The 16,760-nt window shown below is 34.8% G+C and overlaps 1 protein-coding gene across 1 annotated transcript in view; it reads right to left on the bottom strand.

Moving 5' to 3' along the window:
* The window catches only part of NCOA3 (nuclear receptor coactivator 3), a 195,584-nt gene that overhangs the window by 45,646 nt on the left and 133,178 nt on the right, over positions 1–16,760 (bottom strand). The window contains 2 exon segments of the mRNA XM_074288548.1: positions 630–802; positions 3,730–3,834. Coding sequence (XP_074144649.1) covers positions 630–802; positions 3,730–3,815 — 259 coding nt within the window. The 5' untranslated portion in view covers positions 3,816–3,834.

Here is a 16,760-nt window from a genome sequence, read left to right as displayed (position 1 = left end):
CTTATTCCCCATATACTCCCATGGTGCACTTGTGCACTAAATGAACAGTTCTTATAATGTAGTCCAGGGACCCTTAGAGATTCCCCAAGATCATTTCAGAAAGTAAAATGTGTAAAGAAGTGCTACAGAAATAAGGTAACCCAAAAGCATAGTTGATTCTCCCATTTGAATGTGAGTTCCTTCTGAATTAGGGCCATGTCTTTGCCTTCATTGTGTCCCCAGCACACATAAAACTGTTTTGCATATATTAAGGATTTTATAAATATTCAGGGGATTGTTGACTGACACACTGAGTTTGGAAGCCTACAGGATGTCCAATTCAAAAAATGCATAGATTAGATATGCTTTCTAAAAAGAGTAGCCATGGTTGAAAACAGAATAGCAATATACAAGCTATTACATAATAAATCAAATAAGAGAGCCTCAATATAGTTCCCTCTTTACCCACTTGTCATCTCATTCTGCTCAATGCAACTTCACTCAGATATCTGGCTACCTGAAGACTCATCAAGTAGCAAAAAAGGATTTTAAAAAATTCCAACAGAGCTCCAAGCTTGAATTAATAATGGGAATCATCATGAATTTAATAACTTTCATGACTTAGTAATTGCTTTAAAGTTCCACATTACCTTGTTCCTTTATCTGTCGGATCTGTCGCACAGTTTCCTTTAAAATTGCACATTTATCTGGTTTGACATTGAAACTATCAATGTCACTGAGATTAGCAGATATCAACTCAGCCAATTCCTCGAGGTATTTACTCTCTTGCTCCCGTCGCCATTTCTCACCACTGCCAGTCAGACTAGGGGAAAGAACAATTATGTGATAAAGGCTCTGGATGCATTGAGGCAAGCCTGGAGGCAGGAGACAGGAGAAACATGGTCCAGATGACCATCCAAACAATTACTAGTGACATAATACAAGTCATGTTGTTTCTTCATCTGTGAAAGGAGGCCAGCAATAATAAGGCCTATCTCCAAAGGCTGTAGAGATGTAAAGATGTTTGCAAAGCTTGAATGAATCTGTTTTCATCAATATGTAGGACCCTTCAAGAATAGAGAAGACAGCCCATCCATATCCTCACAAAGCTTACCATAAGGGCTTCATCCAATATGCTTCCTCTACTTCTCCCTATGTTACATGACATCAAGGGATGTCACCCTAGTCATCCATCCTAGTTATAGCATAGCACTCACTCTCAGAAACTGACCAAGTTATATCTTCATTCTAGCATACTGACTGTATGTTATAACCAGCTCACACTAAATACTCAGGTTTCCATTGCCATCTGTGTAGTGCTCATCTATAATTCTTCAGAGACATGTGTTCTAAATCATGTTACCACACAGCTCAAAACTGGTGAAGTATTAATATTGAAAATATCGGGTGTACACTGCTACGGGAAGTTTAAGGTGAGTAAAAGCACTTTACAATCTCCCCCAAATAATCTAGCACATTTTCATTTTCTTCCTCCTATCCAACTCTGAATCAATCAGTATTGGAGATAAGGTATATGTATACATGTGTGTGTGCACATGTGTATACACACTGTTGCAACTACAAGGAAAATTAGCTATTGGTGAAAAAAAATTTGTGGTCAATAAAAAAAGCTTTTCCAGAACTATAAATATATGAAATTGCTGAGAAACTGTCCTTCCATGGCAGTTTTATTTAAGCTTTCAATTAACATTAAATCATAGTACTAAAAAAGCAGAAAGATGTTCTACAAAGATAAAAGTTACCTCTCAATAGAAGAAACGCATATCTTGTCATTAAATTAAGTTACCCAAACTAAAAACATCTTCTTTTTTTAATACTTAAAACAATGATGCTATATATATATGTTATAAGACATCAACTTAAGTCACATTATAAAACAATTTTATGAAACCAAGGAATTTCAGAGTGAGGAAAAAAAACTTACATATCCAAGGTCCTATTCAACATGGGCACTCTTCTCAATAGCACTCTTAAGAGAGTCATTTAGGCCATATTTAAAAACCTCTAGTGAGAGAGTTCTTTAGTTTATGGGGCAGACTATTCTAATACTGGGGTGCTACACTTGCTACAAAACTATTTTATATCTAAAATACATGCTAATGCCAAAATAACGAGTAATCAAAACTTAATGCTGTGTAACTACAGACATGGAACACTAAATATCAGACTTTCTTTGTTAGCTTTTTTGATCTTTTTTTTTTCTTTTTTGTTCTATGTTAAGATGCACTGAGAAACACAGGTAATATTTTTTAAAGAACAGGAATAAAAATTTATTTTAAAATACATAGATATTGTCTTTTGTGATGCCTCATCCCTTGTTTAATTAAAGATGTTTCCCTTAGACCTAGAATTATGAAAGCATTTTATTTTTCTTGATGTAATCTTTATAGTTCAGATTATATATTAGCAGTTATAATAAGTTATAATAATATATAATATATGCATACTATATATATGCATGTATATATTAGTTAATAACGTTAAAAATATTCAACTAAACCTACTTTCTTTCACCTTCCACTTTTCTTGTTGTTCAGCTCTGTCTATAATGTTCAACCCTTCATGAACCCATTTAGGATCTTCTTGGCAAAGATCTTGGAGCAGTTTGCCTTTTTTTTTTCCCGCCAGTGAATCCATTTTGTTAGGTTATGAAGGATTAAATGATTTGCCCAGGGTGACAGAGTTAAGAAGTTTCTGAGACTGGATTTGAACTTAGGTCTTCCTGATTTCCCCGCCCCTCCCCCTTCCCCAGTTCTCTATTATACTACCAGCTGACTTCAATCTTTTCCCATGAGTCCTTGGGGAAATTCATCCCACAGTGATTTATATCCTCAGATTTATCAAAGACTGGATTGCTGAGTTCAACAGTTTCTAATTCTTTAGACAGCCTAATTTAATTTTATATTTATTAGCCAGTACGAAACTATTTTTATGATTACTCCTTTAAGATATAATTTGAAGTCTGGAAATGATCCCTCTATTCTTACTCTTTTAATGTTTCACTTCAGATAATTTTGAATACATAAAACTGAAAAGCTTTTACTTGAAGAAAATTACCATTGCTATTGAGATAAGAAGGAAAATTATAAATTAGAGGAAAAGAATCTTCAAATCAGTTACCATGATTAGGTCCTAATATCCAAGAAATATTGGCAAGTATCACAAATACCATTTCCCAGTAGCTAAGTAGTAAAAACACATGCCCACTGACTATGAAACAGTTAGATTGCATTACATGATTATGGTGTTGCAAGAAATCATGAATATTTAGACTACAGGGGATAAAAGACGACTAACATGAACCAACCAACAAAAAGTGAAATAAGTGAAAAAAAGAAAATAATATATACAATGATAACAATATAATTAGGAAGAACATTCAAAGCTGAATATTATATAATTATGATAACCAAGGTTCCTACTTCTTTGCAGAGGAAGAAAATGATGGGTATATAATAGCAAATATACTCTTAGATTTGGTTAATATATTGTCTAGTTTTACTCAACTATTTTGCCCCTTCTTTCTTTTTATTGTTTTTTATTACATGGAATGGCTCTCTGGATTAAGAGAGGGAAGCAGTACTTGCAAAAAATCTGTGCTGTCAAAACAAAAGGTGTCAAAAATTTTAATGAAATAAAATAAAATGTATCATTTTGAATTTTTTAAACCAATAGATGTCTGTAAAAAGCTATGTGATATTAAGTTCATACACAAAAGACCTTTCTTACCCTTGTACTGGAGTATCACATGGCAATTTACGTTTTCGAGAATCAGCAGTCAGCGGATCTAAGGAGTTTTCCCCTAATCCACTCATTTTGACTATACATCAGCAACTGAGAAGAGAAAGGGAAAAAAAAGTTAGATATTCTCTATTGCATAAAAGCTGTCAGGCAATATCATGACCACATTTTACAATATAGAACTTTCTCATCTGAAGAGGTAGGACAATAAAGCTGGCATTACTAAGGGACACTGTACATGTAAATTTTGAACACACTTTTCCTAATTAGGATCTCTGGTGCCTATCCAATAAGTTTTCTCATATGTGGCACTTTAAAATGTTAGTTAAATAATCTACATTTATTTATGCCATTTGAAACTTACAACAACTCTATTAAAAAAAAAAAACTAATGGAGGAAAGAGAACAGACTTGAGATCTTCAGAACAGTACAAAAATTTAAAGTATTCCTGTATGGTAGATTAGTATTATCTCTATTTTATAAATGAAGATGAGCCCAAAGGGGTTAAGTAACTAGCCAGGCATTTGAACAAGATGACAGACAAGCAAATGAAGCACTTCATTCACTTACATCACCTAGCTGACTCATAATAACATGAAGAGAAAGGAAAGCATGAATATGCAAGTTATTAAGGGGGCATAACTGATAGGATATAGCAGCTGATTGAAAATGCAAAGTGAAGAGGGAAAAGTCCAAGATCATCCCTTCAAAATTTCAATCATCAAATAACTAGTAAGAGGCAGAAGAAAAAAATAGAAGATAGGTAACCGGGAGATGAAGCCACAGAAGCCAAAGGATAAGAACATAATCTCAACAAGTGTGATCAAAAGCATCAAATCATTCAAAACTGTCAAGAGGAACAAAGACTGTCAAAATAACCAACTTTGGCATTTAGGTCAGTGATGACTTTCAGGGAGATTATAACTTTTCCTTACCATGTTCAATTAGATTAAGCAATCAGTTTAAAATGCTGATTTAAACATGAAAAGATTTCTAAAAGGGAGAAAAAAATCACCCACTAAACCTAATTTAAAATATTTAAAATAACTGGCATATAAAATGTTAGTTGACATCTAAGGACACTTCTATCAATCTAGTCTAACACTGTCATTTTACAAATGAGGAAAATGAAGCCCAGAGAAGTCACATATTGTCTACCTATAATTATGGAAATATTTTAGGAAAGAAGATCTTATTTAGATTATAAAATAAATATAGAGTTGAAGTATTTGCCTACCAAAACTACCTAACCAAAAAATTTGTCTGAAAATCTTGTCTCTCCTATTAAAATTAATTTCTGTTCCCTAAGGAACAGGGATTATTGGGGGTTTTTTTCTCTGTATCCTCAGTATTTACACACAATGCTGTCATATAATTAACTCTGAACACATGCTTTTTGATTAAAAACTTTCATCTCCATTAGGTTAAAAAATGCATAAAGAATTTTTTTGAGTAAAATAAAAGACCTATTTTTACCCAATGCTGTCATATTGAGTATTGCTCAACATCCCACTAGGTGGCAGAATACTACCAAGAAATACTTTTTTAAACTATCACAAACTTCAACCCAAAAAGATTACAAGTCACCTTCACAATTTTTAAGGATGAATAAATCATCATTTAAAAAGTTATAGATAAAGTACCCCTATAATGGCCTGGGAAGCATGGAGCAAAGATCATAAAGAATCATAAAGAACTGAAGCCACACCAAAATTTTGGTCATGGGAATCTCTAGCCATTTTGTGTGAAAGTAATAAGTAAAGTGATGAAACTCAGAATGAGAAAGGACTTAAAATAACGGATATGATGGAAGATGGCTCATAGGGTTTAACAGATATTTTGTTAAACTGGTGATTTGGTTTTTGTTGGGTTGTGTGTGTTTTTGTTTTGTTTTTTTTACTTCTCCATGTATAAAAAGAGAAGGAGCTCTCCAACTATACTATTAAATTAATTCTGGCAGACCCCAGAATGTTTTCTCTTCTCCCCACTCTACATGTTCTACCCCACATCCCATCTCTGAACAAATTCCCTGCCTAAATCAAAGAGTTATCTATCCAGGCAGTATGGAGCTATGGACTAGACCTATTATATCATTGCTATAAAGAAAATCTCAAATGAGGAAAACCTCCAGACACATACCAACACTGTAATAAAGAGTGTTTTTTTTAAAGCTTAAGCTTTAAACCTATTTCACATTCTAAATTGTATTCCTATGCATTAATATTAATCACAGAAAATCAAAACTAAATGATCCTTTATTCCCCTAGTATGTTATCTAAAATAAATATTGTCTTGAAATGTGTAAGTAAAAAACACCCAATGTTTTCCAATTAACCACTAATCATGACAAAGTTAACAAATCTCTACATATTTATTAACAGCATATGTATATAGTCTTTAATATTTGCAAAGCATTTCTGTTATAACAATCTAGTTCACAATTTCCTCCACTTAAAAGATGAGAAAACTAAGGCTAGAACTGATAAATTAAATTACTCACTTACTCATGATCAAACAGCTAGCAAATATTTGAGGCAAGATTCCAACCCAGGCGTCCAAAGTAACTAATTTGTTAATTTTAGCTGCAAAGTTACAATATCGCAGTGATATATTGGAAATTTTAAATTTTTCTCAATGCTGTTCTTTACATTTCAGTGCATTCTTAACACTATGGCAAACTTGTTCACTTTTCACACAGCCAAAACTGAATCCGAATCACAAAGAAATGGCATGTTTTTAGAGAAATTATCTGCATATTAGATGTAAAACCTTATAAGTAAGATGAAGGGGATACCAATTATAAGGTAATCTGAAGCAAGACTATAATATAATTAACATATTGATTATAATAAATATAAGGCTACAACTTGAGATGGAAGAGAATACTCATAAGTAGACTAGTTGGAAAACTATTAAAATATAATCCAAAGACAGGTGATAAAAACTGAATTAATGTGATGATTGGGAATAGAGAGAAGAGGACCAATTAAAGGAAAAGTGTTTAGTAACTGTGAATTGGTCAAAGAACAAGAAAAAGGAAAGAGTCAACAATACTCTGAAGTTATACATTGAGTGGATGGAAGGATATAGCGGTGTCATCCACAAAAAATATATAAATTAAGAAGAATATTGTTACTTTGAGAAGAGAAATTTAGTTTTGGAAAAATTAAGCTCCTTTAAGAAAGGGATTTGTTTTTGCAGTGCAGACAGAGATGCTCAGAAAACTGAGTGGAAATGTAAGACATGTTCAGAGGAGAGTTAAAATTAGTATATATAGTTCACATAAATAGAATTATAGGTCAAAGGATCAATAGAACTAGAAAAGGTCATCTAAACCCAGGCCTCCTTTTACAGATAAAGAAATTGAGGCCTTAGGAGATAATAAACTGGTAGTGAGACTGTCAAAAGAGACGGTAGAGTAATAAGACTGAAGAAAGAACAGAAATGAACAAAATTAGAAAACAGTAACTAGTAAAGCCAGGGAAGAAGACTAAGAAGGGTCAAGAGTAATAGGAAAACTAGAAAGAACAATGTTTAAGAAATCAAAAGGCAAGACAGTGTTAAGAAGGAAGTAGTCAACAATATCAAAAGTTACAAAAAGATCAAACTAAGGACTAAAATTATTTAGTCACTGGGGTAGTAATTGAGAAAAGCAGAATCTGTAAAGGAATTGTGATGAAAACCAAATCTGCTGGGGAACTGAGGTGTAATGGGTGTTATAACAGCAGAGGAAGTAAATGCAGATGAGTCAGTGTACCAGTTTAATAATGAAGAAGAGGAAAGAATCAAGAAAATGGCTTTAGGAGAATAAGCAGAATGAAGGGGAAGTTACCTTTTACACAGAAGTAATTGAGTAGTAAAAGTAAATGAGATCCAAGAAACATGAAGAAAATGAAGGCTGGAGGACATGGAAGTATGAAAAAAGAATGGAAGTCCTCAAGAAAACTGGAAATAATCAGAATACAAGTACAGTTAGGTCAAATGTTACATTTGTCAAAGAGGAAAAAAGACAATCTCATTATTTGGGGCAAGAGAAAAAGAAATAAAAGAGAATAAGAAGGAAGAGAGAGGCAAGTGTTTATGAATCAGAAATATAGGTACTCACACTGCCTAAGAGGGGTGAGATAAACAGATGGCATAGAAGCAAAGAAGGCAAAGGTAGAATTAGAGGGGTTTGAGGAAAAGGGAACAGGCTTTGATTAGTGGCTACAGGGAAGGTGACAGGAAAGCAGAAATGAATTTAAAAGCTATAGGGAATTCTGAGGACCTAGTTCAGGTCAAAGGATATGAATGACAATCCTGATAATTTGATGACATTCTCTAGCTGTGCTAGACTCAATACATCAAATTTTCTAAGAACAGTACCATTTTTCAGGCTGTAGAAATTCTTGGCTCCAAAAGTAATTATACATAAAATTAATAATGCAAAAACCACTAATTAAAAACGATGGGTAATGGTGTTTACCCAACAAATATGATGGCATACAAAATGCAAGCAAACAACAAAAAGAGTAAAAATGCTATGTTGTGGTCCTCACTCAGTTCCCACAGTCCTCTCTCTGGGTGTAGATGGCTCTCTTCATCACTGAACATTTGGAATTGGTTTGAATCATCTCATTGTTGAAGAGAGCCACGTCCACCAGAATTGATCATCATATAGTCTTGTTGCCATGTATAATGATCTCCTGATCCTGCTCATTTCATTCAGCATCAGTTCATGTAAGTGTCTCCAGGCCTCCCTGAAATCATCCTGTTGGTCATTTCTTATAGAACAATAATATTCCATAATATTCATATATCATAATTTATTCAGCCATTCTCCAATTGATGGACAGCCATTCAGTTTCCAGTTTCTAGCCACTACAAAAAGGGCTGCCACAAACAGTTTTTGCACATGTGGGCCCCTTTCCCAGCTTTAAGATCTTTTTGGGATATAAGCCCAATAGAAACACTGCTAGGTTAAAGGATATGTACAGCTTGATAACTTTAAAGCTTAGTTCCAAATTGCCCTCCAGAATGGTTGGATCCGTTCACAGTTCCACCAACAATGTATCAGTATACCAGTAGAAAAGTAAATGTTAAAGTATTTTTCTTTCAATACCAGAATAACAGTCTTTTCCTTATTTTTTATTAGATATGGATTAAAGTCTTTAAATTAATTTGACCAGACTTTATTGTACACAAAAATATATTTAAGAGACCACATGAAACAAGGACAAAACCTATTACTACTCATCTACCATATACTAAAAATATCACAACACAACAAATACTTCTAACTTTTTTTTTTTTTTGGAAATTTGATTACAATTCTTCTAGGTCAAATTGTTCAACAAAAGTTGATTACCTAATGAAGTAGAAATAGAACCCTGCTGAACACATATTGACTTAGAAAACCACATATTAACATTGTTTTATTATATTTTTATTTGTGTTCAACATTTCCTAATTATATTTTAATCTGGTTTTAGATGCATTTGAGTTTTGTAATCCACATAAGTTTGACATTTCTAGTCTTATGAATGATAGTTTTTAACAACAAAACATTTGGGTTTAAAAATTCAACTTCACAAATATAGAATAGAGGAAATGTAATTTGACAATTGTTAGCCTGAAAAAGATTGGTGGGACTTTTAGTAGGCTGCCGTTGTTGATCCTTCATCAAAAAAGATAATGACATCACAGAGTCATGTCTCGACTTGTATGTGAATTGGATTTCAGTGAAGCAAAATTGCACAAAGTTGGCATCCTGAACCTCTCTTCCAGAGTCATCTTAGATCAGTGGCAAAGTCAGGGTGACTAGTGAAGGCCCAGAATACAACAGATGATGCTGGCCTCTCCAAAATCTCTCTAAGCTCTAAGTGCTCCAAAGCACCTGCTTCAATCAACTTCATGACTGTTGGAACAAACTGTTCTCATCTGGAAATCTTCCAATACTTGGAACAGAGATCACCATCATTCCCTGATGGGTTTGAAGTCTGTTGAGTTACCCTTAATGTGAGTTAGCCTATCTGCTGAAACAATGTTACTGCTGTTGAAGCTACAGCTTCATGAAGCTCAATGAATGAAATGTCAATCAACAAACATAAATTAATCACTAAACCCAGTGCTTAGTGTTGTGATAAATGATAAGAATCAAATACAAACTGAATGAAAACTAGTTCCTGCCCTAAAGGAGCTAACAAGGAAAAGAATTAAACAATCAATAAATCAATTAAGCCCCTACTATGTGCCAGGCACAGTGCTAAGCTCTAGTTGGAAAAGGCTCCTGATAGAAGGTAGGATTTTAGTTGGGACTTAAAAGATCAGTAGGCAAAGTTGAGGAGGGGAAAAGGAGAAAGAAAAGCATTTCAGGCATTTAGGACAGATAGAGAAAATACCTGGAGCCAAGAGATGGAGTATCTAGTTTGTAGAATAGCCAGGATGCCAGTGTCACTGTTTCAAGGAGTAAGGTTTAAGAAAAATGGAAAAGTAGAAGGGGACTAGATCATGAAGGACTTTGAACATTATCAAACATAGCATTCTGTATTTCCCTCTTGGAAACATTATGTAATCATGGGAGTTTAATGAGGAGAAGGACAACAAGATCAGACTTGTTTAGAAAAATCACTTTGACAACTAAATGGAAGAGGGATTAGAATGGAGACACCAGAGGCAAGCAGCCCCACCAACATAAGGGTTTGCACTGGAATGCAGGCAGTAAGAAGAGAGAAGGCAGCATATTTGAGAGAAATATTGCAAAGGTGAATCAATAGACCTTCTTAACAAATTGATTGGGGGGGGGGGGTGAGAAGTCGTGAGGAATTCAGCATAACTACTAGGTTGTGAGCCTGAGGTACAGGAGAATTGTGTTGCCTTCTACAGTTATGGAGAATGTTGAAGAGCAGAGAGAAGGAACAGGGAAAAGATGAGTTCCATTTTGGACATAGGGAGTTTAAGATGTCTACTGAACATCCAGTCTGAAACATGTAAAAAGCAGTTGGAGATCAGAGGTCTGCAGAGAATCTGAGGCAGGACAGAGGCAAAGGGAGGGGGGAAAGGCTCAGAAGTCTTTCAAGAAGCTGTCTCCAAATATCTGAAAAACAGGAACATGGAAGAGGAATCTGAGTTGCCCTGTATGCCCCCTGAGTTCAGGAAGAAGAGCAAGAGGTAAGATGCTGGGGAGAGAGAGATTCCGGCCTTATGTAAGCAGAAACTTCCTGATGTCTAGTGACAGACCTGAACATTTCAGGAGGTGGGGGTGCCCACTCACTAGTAGTCTTCAATCTCAGAATGACCATCTCATAAATGCTCTTAAGAGATAGTTTTTCAGGGATGGTCTGGACTAGGGACTCTGGGATCCATTCCAAGCCAAGTTTCTCAGGCTCTCTGGAAAAATGGTTTGAAATTTTTGATATACACAAGAAGCAAGAATCAGCAGGAGGCATTATCCTTACTTTGTGATTTTTAAAGATTATTTTAAAGTTAAGTAAGCACACATATATACACATTTAGATCATTACAACTGTGTGTGTATACATATACATATACATATATATACACATATATGCATATGTATATATATATGTATGTATGTATGTATCATATCATATAAAGTACATTTGATCCAATTTTCTGAGCTTCCCAGAAGCTCAGTTCATCTTGTCTCCATTATTTACAGGTATGAGTAGGGTAGTCACTATGTGCCAATTTTATTTCTTCATATTCTTTATATATCATTCATCATGGTGTAATAATATGCCCTTAGCTTGAGAAAATTACAGTACACAGAGAGGAGACAACTATACAGACCAATATAAATACAGAGGAATTACAAAAGGGAAAGAAGGTTATCAGGTGGTCATGGAAAGATCTTGTAGAAGAGGTAGCCTATAAAAGAGTTTACCTAAACTATCCTGAATTCATTATCTCTCCCCTAAAATCCTCTCCTCTTCCCAACTAGTCTATTACTGTTGTGGGTGCCACATTTTCCCAGTCATCCAAGTGCACAACTCAGATCAATCTCATGATCACCCCCCAAATCCAATCTGCTGCCCTCTGACACAGCTGCCACTATCACTTCACACTTTAACTAACGGCAGTAGACTTCTGATTGGTCTTCCTGTCTCAAGTCTCTTCCCCCTCCCACTTCCCACTAAGCAACCCATGGCATTTTCTTAAAGCACGGTCTAAGCATGCTGCCCATACCCTACTCAATAAAGTCCAGTGGCTCCCTACTACCTCTAGGATCAAATATCAAATCTTCTATTTGGCTTTTAAAGTCCTTCATAACATAGCTCCTTCATACTTTCCCAGGCCTCTTACATCTTATTTCTATCCATGTAGTCTACAATCCAGTGACAGTGTCCTTCTTACTCTTTCTTGCACAACACATTCTATTTTCCAATTCTTGTGCATTTTAATTGGCTGCCTCCCACATCTGGAATGTTCTCCTTCTTTGTACTCTGTATCTTTGCTTCCCTAGCATTCTTCAAGTCCCAAGTAAAATTTCACCTTCTACAAGAACCTCTCATGATTCCCCTTCCTATCAGCACCTTCTCCCTATTTGATCACCCTCCAATTTTTACACACACACACACACACACACACACACACACACACACACACACACACACACACACACGTGTGTATGTGGAGTAAAGAGACTATGAACAACACACTCTCAACTGTCAGCTCTGGCCATTTTCTCTGGTTATCTCCCATGTCTGAAATTCTTTACCTCTTCATGTCCTTATTTCCCTGGCTTCCTTCAAGTCCAGATCTTTTAGAGGAAGCCTTTCTCAACTTCACATAACTCCAGTGCCTTTCTATGTATTTCCTAGTTATTCTTTATGTAGTTTGTTTGCACATAGTTATTTGCATGTTGTCTCCCATTAGACTGAGAGATCCCTGAGGGAAGGACTGGTTTTTCCTTTCTTTGTATTCTGACTTTGTATTCTGTTTGGCATTCAGTAAGTGCTTATTGCCTATGCTCTAATCATTAGGGACATAGATGTTTTCAGTATTCTGCTATTACAAATAGTGTTGGTACATTTCATTTCATTTATAAATAATTTCTTTCTCCTTGGTGAATTCTGATACTTGTTTAGCTCTAAACAATATAGTAGACCCTTAAAAAAAAAAATACATCCTTGATTGAAGTCTATTTTTTAACTCTGCAAGATCTCTTTCCTTTAAACAAATTGTTTTAGACTTAAAATTGAGACTCATTCAAAAATAGAAATATCAAACCTCCAAATCTTTTTGGGGGAAAAAAACTAAATATATTTGATGTAAAAGCTTCTTTCAAATTGAATCCTGCTCATACAGAATGTACTAAAAGCTATAATAGCTTTTAAATGCCCCAACTCTTGGGATAACTGGAATATACACTATTATAGGTAGTAATAAAAATAGATAGCATTTATATAGTATTTTAAGATTTACAAAGGGCTTTGCAAATATTACCTCCTTTGATGCTCACACACACTCTGAGATCAGTACTATTATTGTCCCAATTTTTACAGATAAGAATTTTTAGGCCAGAAACAGGTTGTGATTTTTCCATAATAAATGAAATCAGTAATTTCAACAGGATTTGAATTCAGGTCTTCTTGAAGTCAAATCCAGTGCCCTATCCACCAAATTATCTAGTTATATGGTAACTTTGGTTAAGTACTTAGTGTACACATTTGAAGTAATACCAATCATCACTGATTGGTAGCTTAGTAGTTCTCCATACAAAGACTATGTTGGATTACATAAGCAGAGAAAGGTCTTCATTACTAATTCAAATACAGAAGTAGATATAAAATAAAAGCAATGAGGTTAAATAGGAAAAATATTAGGGAAGAAAGTGTGATCAGGGAAGATTTTATGGAAGAGATAGCATTTAAATTAGGTTTTAAGGGACAAATAGGAAAGGATTCAATAAAGAGGGGAAATAATTTACATTCAAGGCATGGGTGGGGTGGAGTGTGAATAACAACAGGAAAGGGGAGGGGGTCTATGAGATTTGGCACCAAATGATGAAGTCCGGGTGGCAATTCCTAGTTTGAAATACAAAGTGAAAGACACATATGAAGAATTCACAATGGCCTTGTAAGAGATAAAACAGACATCAAGAGTAGTAAATATGAAATACATTTGGGAGAGCATCTAGTTAGCAAGGAAGGGGGTTTTAACAATTAATAAGGGAAAAGGCAAGTTCCCCAGTGGAACTCACAATTAACCAGAAGAAAGGGAATATACCATGAAGTGGAAGTATGCCATTAACAGGGAGGCTAAATCCACAGAAAAGTTTAGCAGATGAAGCCCAAAAAGAGTTAGTAAAGGAAGGGAATTGCACATGAGTTGACAGGCTAACCCTAAAAGGGACTTAGCACCCTAAAAGAGTTAGCTATAACAAGGAGAAAGATACCATGATGGGGGGGAAAGGGAAGAAGATAGATAACATGAGGCAGAACTCCCCAGCAAAAGGATTCAGCAAAAATGGCATGTCATAGACAGATTTATAGGAGAAACTGAACATGAGGAGTTTGACATTATAACTTGGCTTTCTGGTTTCTGGGGTCTCTCAAGATTTCCACAGGATTGGGATTATAAAACTGAGCTGATCCCATCAGTGTCTCTCCCTTCTTCCTTCAGGGAGCATTATAACTTATTAGTACTTCAGACTTTCTCTGCCAAACCCAGCTAGTTACCCAGGACCACATTAGGATGACCAAAGAAGGTTTTAGTCTAACTGAAGAACTACATGGAAGAAAACAGTATGAGATGGGGCAGAAAAGATGAACCACCACCCATGCTATTTAAGGCACTGAATACTATTTAAAGATGTTAGCATTTTAGACATTTCCCAATGAAGATCTACCAAAAAACTTTTGAGCAGAAAAACTATTATGTTTAAATGGGTGTTTAAATTTAAATGTATTTAACTTTAAATGTGTTCTATATAGAATCTTTAAACACTACTGTTTAAAGATTCTATATAGAACACATTTAAATTTAACTCTGTAAGGATTATAATATTTGGACACACATTCCTGGGTAGAAGAATGGATGAGGGAAAGGAAAAAAATAAACCACTATGTCTTTATTTCAATATAATTGGTTTCCTATGTAATCTTATGTATCCTATTTTAAGCATTTAAAAATATTATTCTGAGCAGGTGTTGATGACTTCACCAAATTGCCAAAGTTGTTCAAAATGATACCAAAAAAATTAAGAACATCTGCAATAATGGTATATCTAAGGGAATTTTCATGGTATTTAAGTTGGCTCAAGCAAAAATAATTAAGAAGAAATCCAACTAGCTTATGGGGGGGGGGGGGGGGGGAACACGGAGCAGCTAGGTAGCAAGTGGATAGGATGCCAAGTCTGGAATCAAAAAGACTAATTTTTCTGAGTTCAAAAACTCTGGTCTCACTGTGATGAGAGAACCCTGTGCCTTTATAGAGAGGACTGTAGGGATTGAGTGTGGATCACAGCATAGTATTTTCACCTTTTTCATTGTTGTTTGCTTGGATGCTTTTTTTTTTCTCATTTTTTCCCCTTTTGATCTGATTTTTCTTGTACACATGTTTAACCTATATTATAGGATCACTTGTATAAATGTGGAAATATGTACAGAATAATTGTACATGTTTAACAGGTTACTACTTGCTGTCTAAGGGAGAGGAAGGGAGGAAAAACTTGGAACACAAGGTTTTTCAAGGGTGAAATGTTTTTAAAAAATTATTTTTGCATGTATTTTGAAAAATAAAAAGCCATTATTAAAAAAAAAAAAATCTGATCTCAGATATTTACCAGCTATGTGATCCTAGACAGGTCATATAACCCTCTTTGCCTCGATTTCATCAGTAAAATGAACAAGAGAAGAAAATGGCAGACTACTCTAGTATCTTTGCCCAAAAAACTTCAAATGGGGTCACAAAGAGTCAGACAATTGAATAACAACACAGGGGAAATGGTGAAGAATCTGTTGTAGGAACTGATAATATAATCTTTTGATATTCAGAGTGAATTATAAACTACAGAGCATGCAACTGAACAAGGATAAAAGGAGCACTCTCCAAAAAGAAAAAAAAAGTCAATCAACAACAGCTGTTTTCATTAGATAACTTATTAGGGGAGGGGGGAAGTTCTTAAAGAAAACCATAAAAGAGCAGTAAAACTGGTTAACTTAATAATTTAAAAGCATATGTCACAATTCCACAAAAAATATTTTATTCTTCCTAAATTAATGGAATTTGTTTCTTAAAGTTTCCTAAAAGGGGGAAAAAACTAAGAAAAATACTAATTGGGCATGTATTTCCAAAAAGCATGCTTGTTAAATTATTCACCAAAAAATTCAAATATCAAATTATAGGGGATTTAATTCAGGAGCGAGTAGGCAAACAGGGAAGGAGAAAAGATAAAGGTCAATTACACATGAATCTTCTACTATTCTAGCTGGGATACAGGAAAGGCATAGAACCAATATTCATTATGAGAGCTACTAGCAAAGAAGCAGAGGAAATCTGACAGTAAGCCCATATCAGATAAGTTATTTCTTCTCATCTCTGAAAGAAAATTAAATGCCCCAGAATTACTTCTCTTTTACCCCCAGTCACTTCTCTGAGCAAAATACTCCCTTCCTGCCTCAGATGATCTTTCTCCATCCTTCCTAGTTCTGGAATCTTAATCAAAACAATATTGCTAAAACTCTTAGAAATAATTTCTCAACTTCCCTAAGGCTCCACCCATCCTTCCAGTGTCCTCCCCAAACAAAACAACCCCAATCAATTCCCATTCCCAAATTATTTCTTCAATTGGAACTTAAAATCTTTGAGGACAAAAAATATCTTTACTTTTGTATTTCTGTATTAAAAAAGTTCAGGGTTTGGTGCCCAGAAATCACTTAATAAATGCTTTTTCAACTAAGATATTCCTACAGTGCTTATTACAGTGCCTGACCCATAGTAGGCATTTAATAAATGCTTTTTCAACTAAGATATTCCTACAGTGCTTATTACAATGCCTGACCCATAGAAGGCA

Source organism: Sminthopsis crassicaudata, chromosome 2 (assembly GCF_048593235.1).
Source record: "Sminthopsis crassicaudata isolate SCR6 chromosome 2, ASM4859323v1, whole genome shotgun sequence".
Classification (NCBI taxonomy): domain Eukaryota; kingdom Metazoa; phylum Chordata; class Mammalia; order Dasyuromorphia; family Dasyuridae; genus Sminthopsis; species Sminthopsis crassicaudata.
Note: the sequence above shows the minus strand (reverse complement) of the source record. Positions and strands in the feature narration are given on the sequence as shown.